Source organism: Chrysochloris asiatica, unplaced genomic scaffold (genome assembly GCF_000296735.1).
Source record: "Chrysochloris asiatica unplaced genomic scaffold, ChrAsi1.0 scaffold00034, whole genome shotgun sequence".
Lineage (NCBI taxonomy): Eukaryota > Metazoa > Chordata > Mammalia > Afrosoricida > Chrysochloridae > Chrysochloris > Chrysochloris asiatica.
Window position 1 is genome coordinate 15,054,502 of NW_006408552.1, and position 14,560 is coordinate 15,069,061.

A 14,560-nucleotide genomic window follows, 5' to 3' on the forward strand; every position below is an offset into this window, starting at 1 on the left:
AATCACCCACTTCTGCATTATCAGCCGACTGCTGAACGTATACCACAGGGCACTTATTATGCAGCAAATGAAAATGAGCTGTTATTATTATTACTTGTGACGGGACGTTAAGCTGGAGGCAAGGTACAGGATATTCCAGGTATAGCTTCTTGTCCTTCAGTTCCCTCCCTCCCATCTTGGTGGGTTTCCTTGACATTTCTGGTCCTTGTTCTTGGTTGCTTCCGTCAAAAGGTACCTCACCATGCAGAGGTGTGTGTGTGTGTGTGTGTGAGTGTGAGTGAGTGCTCACAAGGGGGAGGCTGGCAGAGGATGGTAACTTGAAGTTTCTATTCCACATGAAACCTCACGTGCAAACATCCCAGACTCGTGTCCGTCATTCACATGCGTGTCACGTCGTCCAGCCCTGCAGGCTGTGAGGGTGGCCCCCAAGCCCTCAAGTGTTGCCCGGCCCGTGCACTAACTGGTGGTGCATCTGGGTTTCAGGCTGAGCAGCAGCAAGTCCCTGTTGACATCTGATGACTTTGAGCTGGGTGCTGGGATAAGGAAGAGACACAAAGGGGCAGAGGAGGAACACGACGGCCTTATTGGAATTGGGAGAGCCCGGGGCAGAAGCCAGCCTTGGGATGAGCACGAAACTTCATCTGACTTCATGAGCCAGGTCAGTGAGTGAGCCAGTCTCCTGGGGTGAGATTCTCTGGGCAGGCTGCCTTCCTTGGCATCTGTTGTGATTCAGAAATGATAGTTCAGTATCAGTGACTCTTGTCCTATCTTTACTGTACAAACAAAACCCAAAACCCACCAAACCCATGCCATCAAGTTGATTCTGACCGATGGCAACCCTTTGTTGTAGGTTGGGTTTTCTAGAGAAAATCAGTGAAACATTTATGTATGTATATATGTATGTAAAGAGAAGTTTATATCAAGGAAATGGCTTACAATTGTCGAGTCCCAGGTCCCCAGCCGAAGGGAGAGAGCCTTTCCCGAGTGTACATTATATTGGAAGCAGGCCACTCCCCCAAGTAAATATCCTTTCAGTTGATTGGTTGCTCATAGCCACTCATCTTAGAGTTAACTATGCCTGTATTAGGAACAAGCACATCTCAACTACCAAACCAATGCCGTTGAGTTGACACAAAACCCTGTCATGCCCACATTTTCTAGGCACGTTGCCAGGCTTTTCTTCTATGGTGCCATTGATTGGTAGTTTGAAGTGTCAACTGTTGGTGCCACCTAGGGAGTCTGTAAAAAATTCTTGTTGTTAAGTGCTGTAAAATTGGTTCCAACTCATAGTGACCTTACATAGCATTTCCAAAGAGCAGCTAGTGGATTTGAACTACTGATCTTGTGGTTAGCAGTGCAGTACATACCCTATAGCACCACACCAGGACTAGGGAAATGAAGGCTCAGAAATGTGGTCATGGATTTACCAAACTAACACAGTCTTAATACACACTCCACTGTGTGACATCTCTATATGACCCTTTGCTGCCAAAGCCAAGCAGGGACACAGGGCCTGATAATGTGATACTGTTGAATAGCGTCATTGTTTAAGGAGTAATGTCACATTCTGTAGTTCTAAGGACAAGGGTTGACACCACTGGGAGCTCCCCTGTGAACATTCCTGGGGTGGTGGTTGAACGCCAACTCGTATTTTCCTATTCAGAGCATATGAATCCTCCATTTAACATTCTTGTCTCTAAATACTCCCCCCACCTTGATAATCCCTCCCCAGCAAGTCCTGGGTGGCAGAGCTGTTTTGGGTGATCTGTCTGTCCATCAGGAATACTCACATTGGGAGACTAGATGCAGGAGTGGGCGTTACAGTCAGTTTATGCTTCCAGATCCTTTTACCCTCACATGGTAAAGGATACTTGTGTTGTTTAAATGATGCTCGCTCAGCTTTTCTCCGCCATATGAAATGCTACCCGATTAAAGGAAATGGAGATAAAACGTTCAAATGAGGGACATTCACAGCTTTGAAACGGTACATTTCCCTTCCAACAAATGGTTAGCCTTGACGATAGAGGTGCAAGCAGCAATTTAATCTGAGAAATCTCCCATCATTCTTTCTACTTCAGGCAGCCAAGCTACATACGAGAAGGCACTTTCTTGGCAGCCCCTGGGCATTTTTTAGTTGGATGGGCTCCTGTAGATGGTATAGCTGTTGTCTTCAAATGGTTGAGATTAGCTGATCCGCCCAGCTACAATCTGGTTTTCCTATCTTGGTTAATCCAGCTGCCTTCTCGGCTTGTGGTGAATTTGGCTTGCCTGAGCAATTCCCCAGGAGGCACCAGAAAGCTGGAGCAGACGAGCCAATGATAATTGTAACCACAGTAGCAGCTACTTCATACACAGTTAGCTTGTGCCAGGCCTTGTGAGAAATGCTCTCTGTTCCTTATCTCCATCTTCAGCACAGCTCTGTGCTGCCCATCTGTGATGTCCGCAGGCTAAGAGAAGTTAAGCACCTTTACAAAAGTCACAGAGCCGGCTGTGAAGGACACTGGCCCAGGTCTATCCCTGTAGTCACTCAAACCTTTCTGTCATTTTGCCACATCTTTTAAAAAAAAACCTTTCTATTGTGATTTGGGTGAAAGCTGACAGAGCAAATTGGTTTTCCACTCAACAATCCATACATGCTTTGTTTCGTGGCATTGATTGCCATTCCCATAATGCAGCAGCATTCTTCCCACTTCCTCCCTTTGTTTCCCGTTTACACACCCACGCATCCTCCTTTCCTGCCTTTTGAGCTTTTTCCCTGGGCAAATGCTGCCCTTTTAATTGATTGTTCTAATTGCCGCACATCTTAACTCATGATCCAACTTCCTCTCCAGCTGAAGATTAAGAAGAAGAAGATGGCCAGCGACCAGGAGCAACTGGCAAGCAAGCTTGACAAGGCCCTCTCTCTCACCAAGCAGGACAAGTTGAAGTCATCGTCCTTCAAGTTTTCGGACAGTGCTGGGGGGAAATCAAAAGCTAGCGGGGCCTGTAGCAGGTACTTGACTCCTTATGACAGCCTGCTCAGCAAAGACAGAAAAGCGTTGGCCAAAGGCCTCAGCCTGTCTCTGAAAGCCTCCAGGGAAGGTAAACACAAGAGGGTGGCCAAAGCCACGAAGATGGATGTGGGGTTCAAAGCCAGAGCCCTGCCCAAGTCAGGCCACTCCCCGTTCGCCTCAGAAGTGAGCAGCTACTCCTACAGTAAGTAGCAGATGGGCGCCATGCCGCCTCCGCGCCGTTTCTTCTTCTCCTTTCGCTTCTTCCTTGTTTTGGGGGGACGATTGAAGGTGCCTTTGTTTTCATTTTTCTGCGCGGGTTCAAGCAGGAAATGGGACAAGCCAGGAGCGGATGTGCCAGTGATTGGTGGGGCGCATGCGCTAGGGAGCGTCTGTGATTGGAGGGCATGGCGGCCTGTGATTGGTGGGTGGGAGCAGAAGCCGCCTGCCCGTCTTCGCCCTCTCCTCTTTTGCACTACTTGTGAGCCAGAGTTTACCACGACTTGGGCTGGAGAGTCCTGGAGTGGTTTTCTGGGTCGGCTGGGCCTTACCTGGCCTCCGGAAACGCTATCAACAGGCTGACAAATGTAGCCCTAAGTGCTTTAACTCTTATACAACATGGTGTTGGTAAAAAGAGTTTATTGATGCTGAGGCCAGGTGAAGGGTTAAGTGCCCTTTGGATAGGGAGATTTGGAACTGGAATAAAACCGGATTTTACTGTCCAATAGAACTTCCTGGAACCATTCCATATTTGTGTTGACCAATATGGTAGTCACTAAGTCACAAAGGGAGTCCTGGTGTGGCGCTGTGGGATAAGTACTGGACCACAAGGTCCGTTTGAACCAAAAGGTCAGCGGTTCAAATTTACCAGCCACTCCTCGAAAACCCTATGCAGGGTTGCTATGAGATGGCCCTTAACAACAGCAAGTCACAAGTGGTTACTATGCACTTGGAATATATCCCATGCATCTATAGTACAGAGCTGATTTAATTCTAAGGGATTTTCTTATTAATAGCTATGTGGGACTCGAGACTACCATATTGGGCTGCCGTCACTGAAATCTCAGATCGTGCCCTTGTGGTTTTCCTGAGCAAGACAAACTTGGTTTAACCAACGGCTTCCTTCATGGCTGTTTGTGGTCTGTATGGCATGCTAGGTACTCAGTAAGTATGGTTGAACACTTTATGCCCAGGACAGATAGGTACCATGTTTCTTTTGTTTACCAAGGGCTAGGATGGTCTTGGATTCTGGAAAGGTCAACCTTGTTGATGCTGGCTGGCTGGGCATCTGCCCGTTTCTGTATATCTTGAGCTTTGGATTGGCTCTGACTGGCTCATTGGGCAGTTTGAATGTTGTAATAAAGTGTGTTTTCTTAAGGAAAGAAGAGAAAACTGTTATTGATTTTTTTGAGTCCAGATACCCATACCTGCCTGGAAAGGTTGGTGTGAGCCTTCAGTGAGCTCATGCAGGTAAAGCTCAATATGGCACCAGGCCCAGAATTAAGCTGTGGCTATCTTCAGTATACATGCTGTGCTTGCTCTGCTCAGATGGTCCTGAGGTGAGCCTCTCTCTGCCTTCTGTGTTTGACGTGAGGACTGTGGATATGTGAGGTTGACCTAGCGCCCTGATGCATATGCGTGCGGTCAGAATAGCACTGCCCAGACCTCTGGTCACAACATGGACACAGTAGAAAGGGACAGTTTCAGAGAAAGGGCTTCCTTTGCATGCTCTATCTCGGCTGTTATGGGATGATGCAGAATGGGTGTGTGGAGGGGTGTGGTTGCTCCTTTGACATGCGGTAGTATGATCTGTGAATGTGACTTGGCTGGTCACTGGAGGGACCCCATTATTCCTGCTTATAGGTGCAAGTGAATGGGGGTGGTATTGGTGGTCACAGATTAGCTCTGTCCCTGAGGTCTCAGGTTCTCTGAGCTGTTGTATGACAGAAAGAATGTTCACAATTGCCTATATAACCAATTTTGCCATCATCTAAAACTACATTGTCTTGTCAAGAAAACTGGTTGCCATTTAGTCGATTCCAACTCCTGGTGAGCCCGTGGCAGAGTCTAACCGAACTCTGAAGGGTTTTCAAGGCTGGGACTTTTGGGAAGCATGTCACCACGCCTTTCTTTTGAGGTTCTTCTTGTACCACCGTTGGACTCCTTGTTGTGTTCGGTTGCTGTGTATCATCGAGTTGGTTCTGACTCCTAACAACCCTGTATAAGGTTTCTGAGGGTCGCTGGTGGGTTTGAACTGCCAATCTTGCATGTAAGTCCAGTACTTAACCTACAGCACCACATCAGGGCTCTACAGACTCCTTAGGCTAGATAAATGGGTTTAGAATACAGCAAGAGTCAAAAGGCCAATTTCCAACTAGAGAATGACTTGTTATTGTAAAGTACTGTTGAGTCAGTTCTAACTCATAGTGTGACCCTGTATAGAGTTTCTAAGGAGTGACTGGTGGTTTTGAACCACAGACTTTGTGGTTAGCAGTCCAGTGCTTACTACGGTATGCCATTGACTTTGTAGAGAAATCCTATCTTTGTTTTGGTTTTAATTACATTAAAAAAAAAAAGTTTTGATTGGCTCTTTAGTGAGCCTAGGCAAATGAGAACACAAGGCCCCAAAGAGGTTGGGAGCTGTGCTTTGCCGCAGAGTTCCGCTGTGTGGGCAGATGGCATGAAAGAACAGTACTTACTCCACTTGCTGCTTGAACTGGAGGGGCGGGTGGCATGCCTGGTGGAGAGACACTTTGATTATTGTCACCGTAGGAGTCTCCAGTCTGGGATGGAACCTCAGGAAGGCCAGAGGTTGGAGGAAACTATGAGAGCTATGGTTGAGGGTGTGCAATGGTGGCAGCTTGGTGTGATTTTTTTCCTCGCCTTGGGTTGCCAGGTCATCCTATGACTGGTCTTGGTTGGAGTGGAAACCATAGATGTTTGTGGAAGCAGCCAGAGGCCTGGCCCCTCATCATATGTAGTTTCTTTTGGACTTGGAGAAGCCACACTGTAGCTGTGTGTGTTAGCATTCCTCACATTTCCTGTGGATTGTGCCAGAACAAGAGATTACAGTCTTTGGCTGTGGAGCCCTTTCTTCCAGCACAATCTTGTTTGGCAATGCAATATGTAAAACAGATAAAAGGATGTGAGTGTGGTGGGGTTGGAAAGGCCCAGCACCCTGCTCCCTAATGCTAGCTGGATTCCTGCCAGGAAAATTTGAAAACTTTGAGCTTTGACCACATGGTTAGACTAGAGACTTAGGGGAGGGGAAGCCAGCAATAGTGAGCTGCTCTGAAAGAACTAAGGCCCTGACTTGTAATGGTGTGCCGATTGCCTTGGTGTAAGTACTCTCACCGCAGCCATTTCCAAGCTAACCGGGTGATGTCATTGACTGGGAGACAGGCCCCAGCTTGCCTGCCACTGGGTGCCTGTATTTTGGAGAGAAGAGCTTCGTGGAGCTCTTTCCTCTCTGGGTCACCAAAAGAAGTCCCTGGGCTGAGTGCTGACTGCCCTGACCACCCCCCCACCCCCACCCCCCAGGAAGGCTGCCTCACAGCTGGTGTTTGCTGAAGTGACTGATGGCAGGTGATGCTGGCAGCATCCAGCCTAGAATGGGCCCAGCTCCAAGTACACGAAAGACCAGCCATGCAGGGCCTGTGGCTCGGAGGCCTCCATGGGTGAAAGGCCAGAGGCCCAGGCGAGGGAAGGAGAGCCTGTTGCCCACTGAGCTTTCTTCCTCGGTCAACAGGCATCTGTACCTCTCTGCTCAGGCTTGCACCAATCTCTTCCCCAAAGCACTAAGAGCAGTAAAATAAAGAATGCCTACCCCTCGCTCAGCATCTGTGACTTACCTCTATTACAAACTACTTTGACTGCAGATACTGACTCCGAGGAAGATGAGGAATTCCTGAAGGATGAGTGGTCTGGCCAAGGCCCCTCCAGCTCCAAATTGACATCTTCCATTCTTTGTGGCATGGTGGCCAAGAACAGCAAGCCAGCAGGAGGCCCCAAGCTGACCAAGCGGGGCCTGGTGGCCTCCCGGACTCTGAAACCCAAGCCGGCCACCAGCAGAAAGCAGTCATTTTGCTTGCTGCTCCGAGAGGCCGACGCACGTTCCTCCTTCAGTGACTCTTCGGAGGACTCGTTTGACCAAGGTTACTAGCTCAAAACACAAAATATACCTTCCATGTTTTATAACTAGAGCGAGTGAGTGAAAGCACGCGCGTGAGAGAGAGAGCAAGAGAGAGATCGAGAGAGCATGCCCACAAGATAGAGATGGCAGACACTGAGGTCCTCCATCTTGGATGGCCACAGGAAGGACGGCCATCTTGGTTCTTGGCAGCGTAGCCTGCCTTATCCGCCTAATTATTTTTTATTTTTGTTTTTATTTGTACTTGTATCATTGTGATAATATCATTGGCTAGCTCTTTTTGAGCTTTTATATGGGCTGGGTTTTTATTAGTCTTTACCTTTCTCCACTCTCCTTACTCTCCCACCCCACTTCCCTTACCCTAAGTTCCTTCTCAGTTTTTCTGCCCACCTAGACCACAGGCTTGGGTTGGGTTCTCTTTCGCCATGGGCGGCCCGGTGGAGGCTTCCTGAGGAACATTTTGTAAATGGAATTCTGTCGTGTGGGCGTGTGACTTGATGTCTGTACTGCGCGGGATTTTGGTAATACCAAGCTTTATTAAACATATCGAGTTCATTTTTAACTAAACCCGTGTGCCTTGTCTCTCTTGCTGTGTCCTTACTAGACAATTAGGTTGACGCTTCCCTTCATTTTGTTCCTCTTCCCTCCCCGCTTCCTCCTCACCACCCCACAGGAGTAGCAATGGAGTTAATGCAATCTACTGCTTTTCTCTATTATTCAAATATCCCTGGTAGCTATTGGCATTCATTCCATTTTGCAGGTTCAAAGTCAACTGCTTTCACCTCCAGCATCACCTTTTAAATTTTTTTTTTCATTTTATTTTATTTTTTGAGCTGCTTGTATTTGTCATTTATTTTCTGAAGCACTAATTCATCCCCAGCACTGGTTAAGAACTAGTGGTTCGCCAACACTTGTGTTTCAACATCTATTTCTGTTTTGAAGGGCATGTGGGCAGTACAGGGGCAAGACAGTTGGGCACGTCCCTTGTTTGTTTTTGGGGTTTTTTTTTTATTGTTAAATGCAAAAGCATTGGCTTTGTGGCCGTGCTGAGGGACGAAGTATGGGAAGAGCACTGGGCTAGGAGTCCAATGGCCTAGCTTGGCCTCTGCTCGACCTCTGCGTCAGCCAGGGGGCCTCCGTCACATCCCTTATGAAATGCGAGGCTCAGACTCGGGGAGCCCTGAGACCCCCTCTGACTGCCTTTTTCTGATCTCAGAATCAGACTTCTGGAGTTAGAAATGCTGGAGATTCTTCCAAGCCCTTCAATCAGAAGCATGATTTCTGGAAAATGGTGTCCCAGCCCCAGTTTTAGGGTTTGTTTCAGGGCAGACTCCTTTTAGAAGAGCGAGCAGCACCTGGATTGTCAAACTCATGACCCGGACTCCGGGGCTAGGGCTGGGGTGGCTCCTGGCACATTTGGACAGGGACTGGCTTAGGCTAGATGGGAACGTGCTCCCGGGGGCTGTGCAGGTCCTATGCTCCAGGCATGGCTCATATTCCTTGTTCTGCTTCTCCCTCCCCATACCTCCCTCCAAATTGTTGCTAGAGACCTGTTTAGGTGACAAGAAATTGCACATTCCCTTTGGGCTAATGGTCTCCCGGGCTGCTGCCAGGTGAGAAGAGGGGCCACTCCATCCCCAGCCAGCCTGGTTTCCGGGACCTGGGGGGGCCAGTCTGATAGGGTTTCTCCCTTACTCCTGAGCCTCCCTCCTCCAACTTCATCGAGTGCACCATGCTCCCTTTTTTCCCATCTCCCTAAAGTCGGGGTTCAGCTCCCCAGTTTTTGCAACCTCCTGCCTGAATCCATCAAAGCAGATGTGGCCCCCCAACCCACCAATGCGCCCCCCCCCACCAAATTATAAGGAAGTGGGTAGCAGGAACTGGGGTGGGGGGGGCCCTCACTTAGAGCTGAACAGCAGAGCTAAAGGATCTCTGTTTGAGAGACCAGATCCAGAAGCAGAAGGGGTGTGGGGGGAGTGGGATGAGGCCCCCTGGCTTGAGATGCTTGACTCGGTTGCCCCCCCTGCACACTGACCCTTGGTCAGGCCTTGCAAAGGGATATTTGGGTAATAGGGCCTTACTGACTCCCTCTCCCCCAGTACTAAAATCCTTTAATTGGCTTGCCTTTTCTAGTGTGTCTGCTTTTCCCCCCAGCAGCTTGACCATCCCTTCACCCTTGACCCCTACCCATGATGCTTTGAATGTCTGTTTCGGTCTCTTGCATTTGCTCTCACGCTGCACTCTGGACGCAAAGTGGAGGCTGGGAGTAGGCAGACAGCGCAGCAGGGCCCCGAGCTTGAGCCCCAGCCCGGCTCGTTGCTCCGTAGGTAGGCAAAACCCTTTTCTTTTCTGTCCCCTCTCCACCTTCCGACTCCTTGGGGTGGACCCCCCACTGGGTATGGCAGCAGGAGGTTGCCTCGGCGTTTCTTGGGTTTGGAGAAACCAAACCAAGTTCCAACAGCCAATCCCACACATATGGATCCAAGATTCAAACAAAGTAAAACGAACAACCACCCAACGTTTTTCTACGTTCCTTGGGTTTCTTTCTTGGGAACGTTTTTGCCCATCCTTGGCTCACTCTGATACCCTCATGGTATGGAGTGTTCCAGAAGGGTTTTTTGTGGTTCCCAGGTCCCCTCTGCTCCACTGCGGGAGGACTCTGAACCTTGCTGCCCCTCTGACACTGGCCCTGGCCCCAGTTAACCAGCAGCCTTGGGATGCTTGTTGCACCTCCAAAATGGCACCTCCACTGTGTGGAAACTGAACCCCTTTTTTGGTCTTTGCCTTGCCAAATGCTCTGCTGTTCCAAGTTGCTGGCATTGGACTGGGATCTGGTGCCCAAGTCTTAATGTGGGCAGAATGCTCCAAGGCAAAAGCCAGCCCTCTCCTGCCCCAAGATTCCTGATTGGGGTCTCCACACTTGAGCAACCAGGGAAGGAGTTCTTTGGAAGGGAAACCTTATGGCCACAGCTCCAACTGCCCATCCCAAACAGTTCCCCACCAGGCCCCCTTCTGGAATTGACCAGGCCCCGATGGGGGGGACCCAGGTGCTGTGGGAGTCTGCCCACACCTAGCCTGCTTTGCTGCTGTGACCCGCTGGCCGGAGACGAACCATGTGACACCGCCGCCATGTGAATGGATCGCACGTGTGCACTGTCTGCCTGCCCGCTCGCCTCGCCATCCTGTGCCATCCATTGCTCTGGGGGCCGCACCCCTCCCTGCCTCGCGCTCTTAACAGCCCTCCCCTCTCTGCCTCTTCCTCTCTCTACCCCCTGACGTAACCCTTCACCCCTCCCAACAGGAACCTGGCTTTCTCCGGAGCTGGGCACACACAAAGGACCCCCTGACCTCATTGGCAGCCCTGGGGGGTGGCAGGAGAACGTGGACTTGGCCTTTGCTACCCCAGAGACATGTTGTCTCTCTCGTGGCTTTTCTGGTGGGTCCCGGTCACGCATGGCATGTCTCAGGCCCACTTAGTTCTTGGGCGGCCTCCTGCTCTGCCTGCCCGCTGCCCGCCCTCGTTGGGGATGTCTGGATCCCCTGTAAGTGTCTTACTTTCTCGATGGCAGGTTTGGTTTATTTGCAGGGAGCACAGTCCTCCCTTGCAGGGTCCCCTGAGTTGCAGCTTGGCTCCTGATTGCCACAGCTGGACTTAGGTAAGCAGGCATGGTGGCTTTTTTAAGAGAAGCCCACCTTGTCAAACCAGTCACCAAATGTGATGTGAGGGAGTGATGCACCCACCCACCACTCTGATACCCCAGGGTGGGGTTCATTTTTCATTCAACTATGGCTAAGCAAGGAACCCTGGTGGTGCCATGGTTTAAGCGTTGGGCTGCAAACGGAAAGGCCTGCAGTTTGAACCCACTATCCTCTCCAAGAGAGAAAGATGAGGCAGTCAGTGTCAGAAAAGATTACTGTTGGAAACCTGATGGGGAGTTCTACTCTGGTCTGTAGGGTTACTGTGAGTTGGAATCAACTCAACGGCAGTGGATGAGGAAGCCCATGGCCTCTGTGTGGTGCAAACAGGTCGTGCTGAGTGGTTTGAACCACGCAGTGGTGCCGTGAAACATAGGCCTAGTGACCTGCTTCTGCGAGGATGGCAGCTGAGAAACCCAATGGAGCACATGGCATCGCCATGAGTCAGAGTTGACTTGACTGCAGCTTTTGTTGGGGCGGGTAAGCAAGGCAGTCCAATGCCCTGCTTCAAGCCACAAGTACTTTCCAGCTTGGAATTTCTCTGTACCATTCTTTCCTATGCAGACGGGTGCTGTTTCTCCCACATGTGTAGGAACCTGTCTGAACCTTGCCCTCAGGTGGGTAATGAATGAGCCCTGTTGGCTCTGAGCATTAGGTGTTGGGCTGCTTAACCGTAAGGTCAGCAGTTCAAACCCACCAGCCACTCCTTGGGAGAAAGATGAGGCTGTCTGCTCCCCTAAAGATTTACAGTCTCAGAAAACCGATAACAGGGTTGCTGTGAGTCGGAATCGACTCGATGGCAGTGAGCTTGGTTCTTAGCTATGTGGAAATGAGAAATAGGGGTTCTGAGAGGACTAGTGGGTTGCCTAGGCTTCCCCTGCATGGGGTTGTTGCTGGGAGTCAGCTGTGGACTTGAACTGCCCACCCCTGGAAAAGACCACCTTCTCCTGCTGCCAGCCCTGGGCCTCTGGTTCCTTCAAGGGCACCCACACCCAAAACCTCCAGCTACACCCTGAGGGACCCCCACCCTCACCCCCACGTTTCCCTCAGCCTCCCTTTCCCTTCTTTTCTCAGCTGCCTCCTTGTCAGCCTTCATGTTGTGTGTCGGGCGTGTGTGTGTGTGTTTGTGTGTGTGTGAGACGTGGAGGGAGCTGTCTCCAGTCCTGTCCATGTGTCTGTCCCTGACCCAGCCAAGGTGCATGCCGGAATCCCACTGACAGGAGGCCTCTCTATACCCACAGCCGCTGCTGTCTCTGGGCTCATGTGATGGGGCGGAGGGGACATGGGTAGGAAGTGCTGGCCAGCTCGGACCACTCCCCAGCTGCCCCCTGGGGAGGAGCTGGGTGCCAAGTCACCTTGCACTGGCGCCATACCAATGGTGGCTCTGGGCTGGGGGACACTGGGCGGTGACAAATGCTGAGACCAGAGCTCTGACTTGGCCCCTGTTTTCTGCACGCTAGATGAGAGCTCGGAGGAGGAGGATGCAGGGCTCCAGGAGGAGGAGGAGGACGAGGCCAGTGGCGGCTATAGGCTGGGGGCCCGGGAGCGGGCCTTGTCGCCAGGCCTGGAGGAGAGCGGGCTGGGCCTGCTGGCACGCTTCGCAGCCAGTGCCCTGCCCAGCCCCACCGTGGGTCCGGCCCTGTCGGTGGTGCAGCTGGAGGCCAAGCAGAAGGCACGGAAGAAGGAGGAGCGCCAGAGCCTAATGGGTGAGCCACGGGCCATGGAGGGTGGGAGGCAGGGGCCGTGGGCCCATTCTGCAGATGGGCACACTGAGGCTCAGAGGAGGGAGGAGCAGAGCTAGTGTGCCAGCCAGCTGAGCCTATGCCTGGTGGGCCCACCTGTCCTGAGTGTGATATTCACCTGCTCTGCTGTTGCCAATGAACAGGAGGCCCCCCACTCTCACAGGCTTTGCAAAGGAGGACCTCACTAGGCATTCCCACACTCCACAAACCTGGCCACCCCCTTCAGTCAGTCCTAGGAGAGCAAGGAAGCCTCAAGAATGTACCCTGTAGGGCTTGGGCAGCCTAAGAAAGGCCCCTGCTCCAGCCAGGGGGTCCAGGAGGCCACTGCAGGTTAGCCATGAGCTAAAAGTAGGAGCCAGCCAAACGTGCCGGCAAGAAATGGTGGTGCAGTCCGAAGAAACAGCAGCGGCTTCTAGTGAGAAAAGTCTCAGAGAGGGACTTCAGAAGTGAGATGGACAGACCTTGGGGCGCCTGGGGTTAGCACCTGAAGGAGCTGGGGGTCACCAAGCCTGTTTCCAAACAAGGTCACATTCTTGGGTACAGGGGTTAAAACTTCATCAATCATTTTGTGGAGAGCACCATTTAGTCCATAAGGAACTCTGATAACATACTAGTTACTAGTTGAGCTGCTAACCTCAGGGTCAGCAGTTTGAAACTACCAGCTGTTTTGCAGGAGTGAGAGGAGCCTTTCTGCTCCCATAAAGATTTACAGCCTCGGAAACCCTATGCAGGGTCATTATGACTCCACGGCACACAGCCGCTACCACCACCACCAGGCAGCCCATAATACCACTTGATCATCTCAATAAATGCTTCAAGAATAATTCATTGACCAGATTCTATTTGCATTCATGGTTTAAAGAAACGAAAATCCACAGTAAACAACTTCCTCCAACTGATGGTGTCCTTGTCGCTGCAGCTGGTCCTCACACCACTAGGTCTGGCCAGCCCATTGCTCAGAGTCTGTCTGTCTGTACTTCTCACTGCATGTGCATCATTGCTTTGTCTTGGAACATTGGGGGGCCTTGGGACCCTCTTTTAGCTCCACCTCTACTTTCCCCAGGTCTCAAGTCCATATGTGGCCCATCCTAGCCCAGAGTTGGGTTGTGAGTCATCTTAATTGGTGTTTTTCCTTAATGTCTTAGTGTAACGTTAACCTCTTCCTTCAATACCATCAATTCTGGATCCTGGACCACCTCCTAAAATAGTCTTCTTGTGTCGGTCAATAGTTTGCTCATGTTTTTGTTTTTGTTAAGTGCCTTCGAGTCACTACTGACCTGATGCACAACAGAATGAAACTGCCCGGCCCTGCCCCACCTTCACAAGCACTGCTGTGTTTGAGCCCATTGTGGCTGCCACTCTGTCAGTCCGTCTCATTGAGGGTCTTCCTTCTTCACGGTTCCACCACTTTTCCAAGCATGATGTGCTCCTCCAGGATCTGATCATCCTGACAACATGTCCAAAGTACGAGAGACGAAGTTTTGCCATTCTTGCTTCTAAGGAGTATACTGGCTGGACATTTTTTATGAAAGTTTTTATTGTGAACTGAGTGATAGTTTACATGGGAAAACATTGGCTTTATTTACATCATCGTTTCATTGCAATGATTACAATTTCCTCCATGCATCATTATTCAACAGTATTTGCTTTTATTCCCTCTGGGGGGTTTTGTTTTGTTTTGAATGCATCAATTCTTCTATAATCATTGTCCAATTTCCATATGCATATGAGGTGATTGAAAATACCATGGCTTGGGTAAGGTGCACCTTAGTCCTCAGAAGTGACATCTTTGCTCTTTAACACTCAAAAGGAAACTTTTTTAAATGTTTTATTGTGAATTATATGGTAGTTTACATGAAAGAACTTTCATTTTACTTTCATTCCATCGTCTATCATCTCATTACCAATCCCCTGCATGCATCCTCAACCAACCAAAGGGTATATCCTAGAAACCCGCCCCCTACACTCCCTCCCACCCCCAC

At 50.4% G+C, this 14,560-nt stretch overlaps 1 protein-coding gene across 1 annotated transcript in view; it reads left to right on the forward strand.

Moving 5' to 3' along the window:
* TNRC18 (trinucleotide repeat containing 18) overlaps window positions 1-14,560 on the forward strand; it is a 125,661-nt gene that overhangs the window by 83,711 nt on the left and 27,390 nt on the right. The window contains 4 exon segments of the mRNA XM_006859776.1: window positions 484-658; window positions 2,832-3,195; window positions 6,869-7,144; window positions 12,297-12,542. Of these exon segments, the coding sequence (XP_006859838.1) occupies window positions 484-658; window positions 2,832-3,195; window positions 6,869-7,144; window positions 12,297-12,542 (1,061 nt within the window).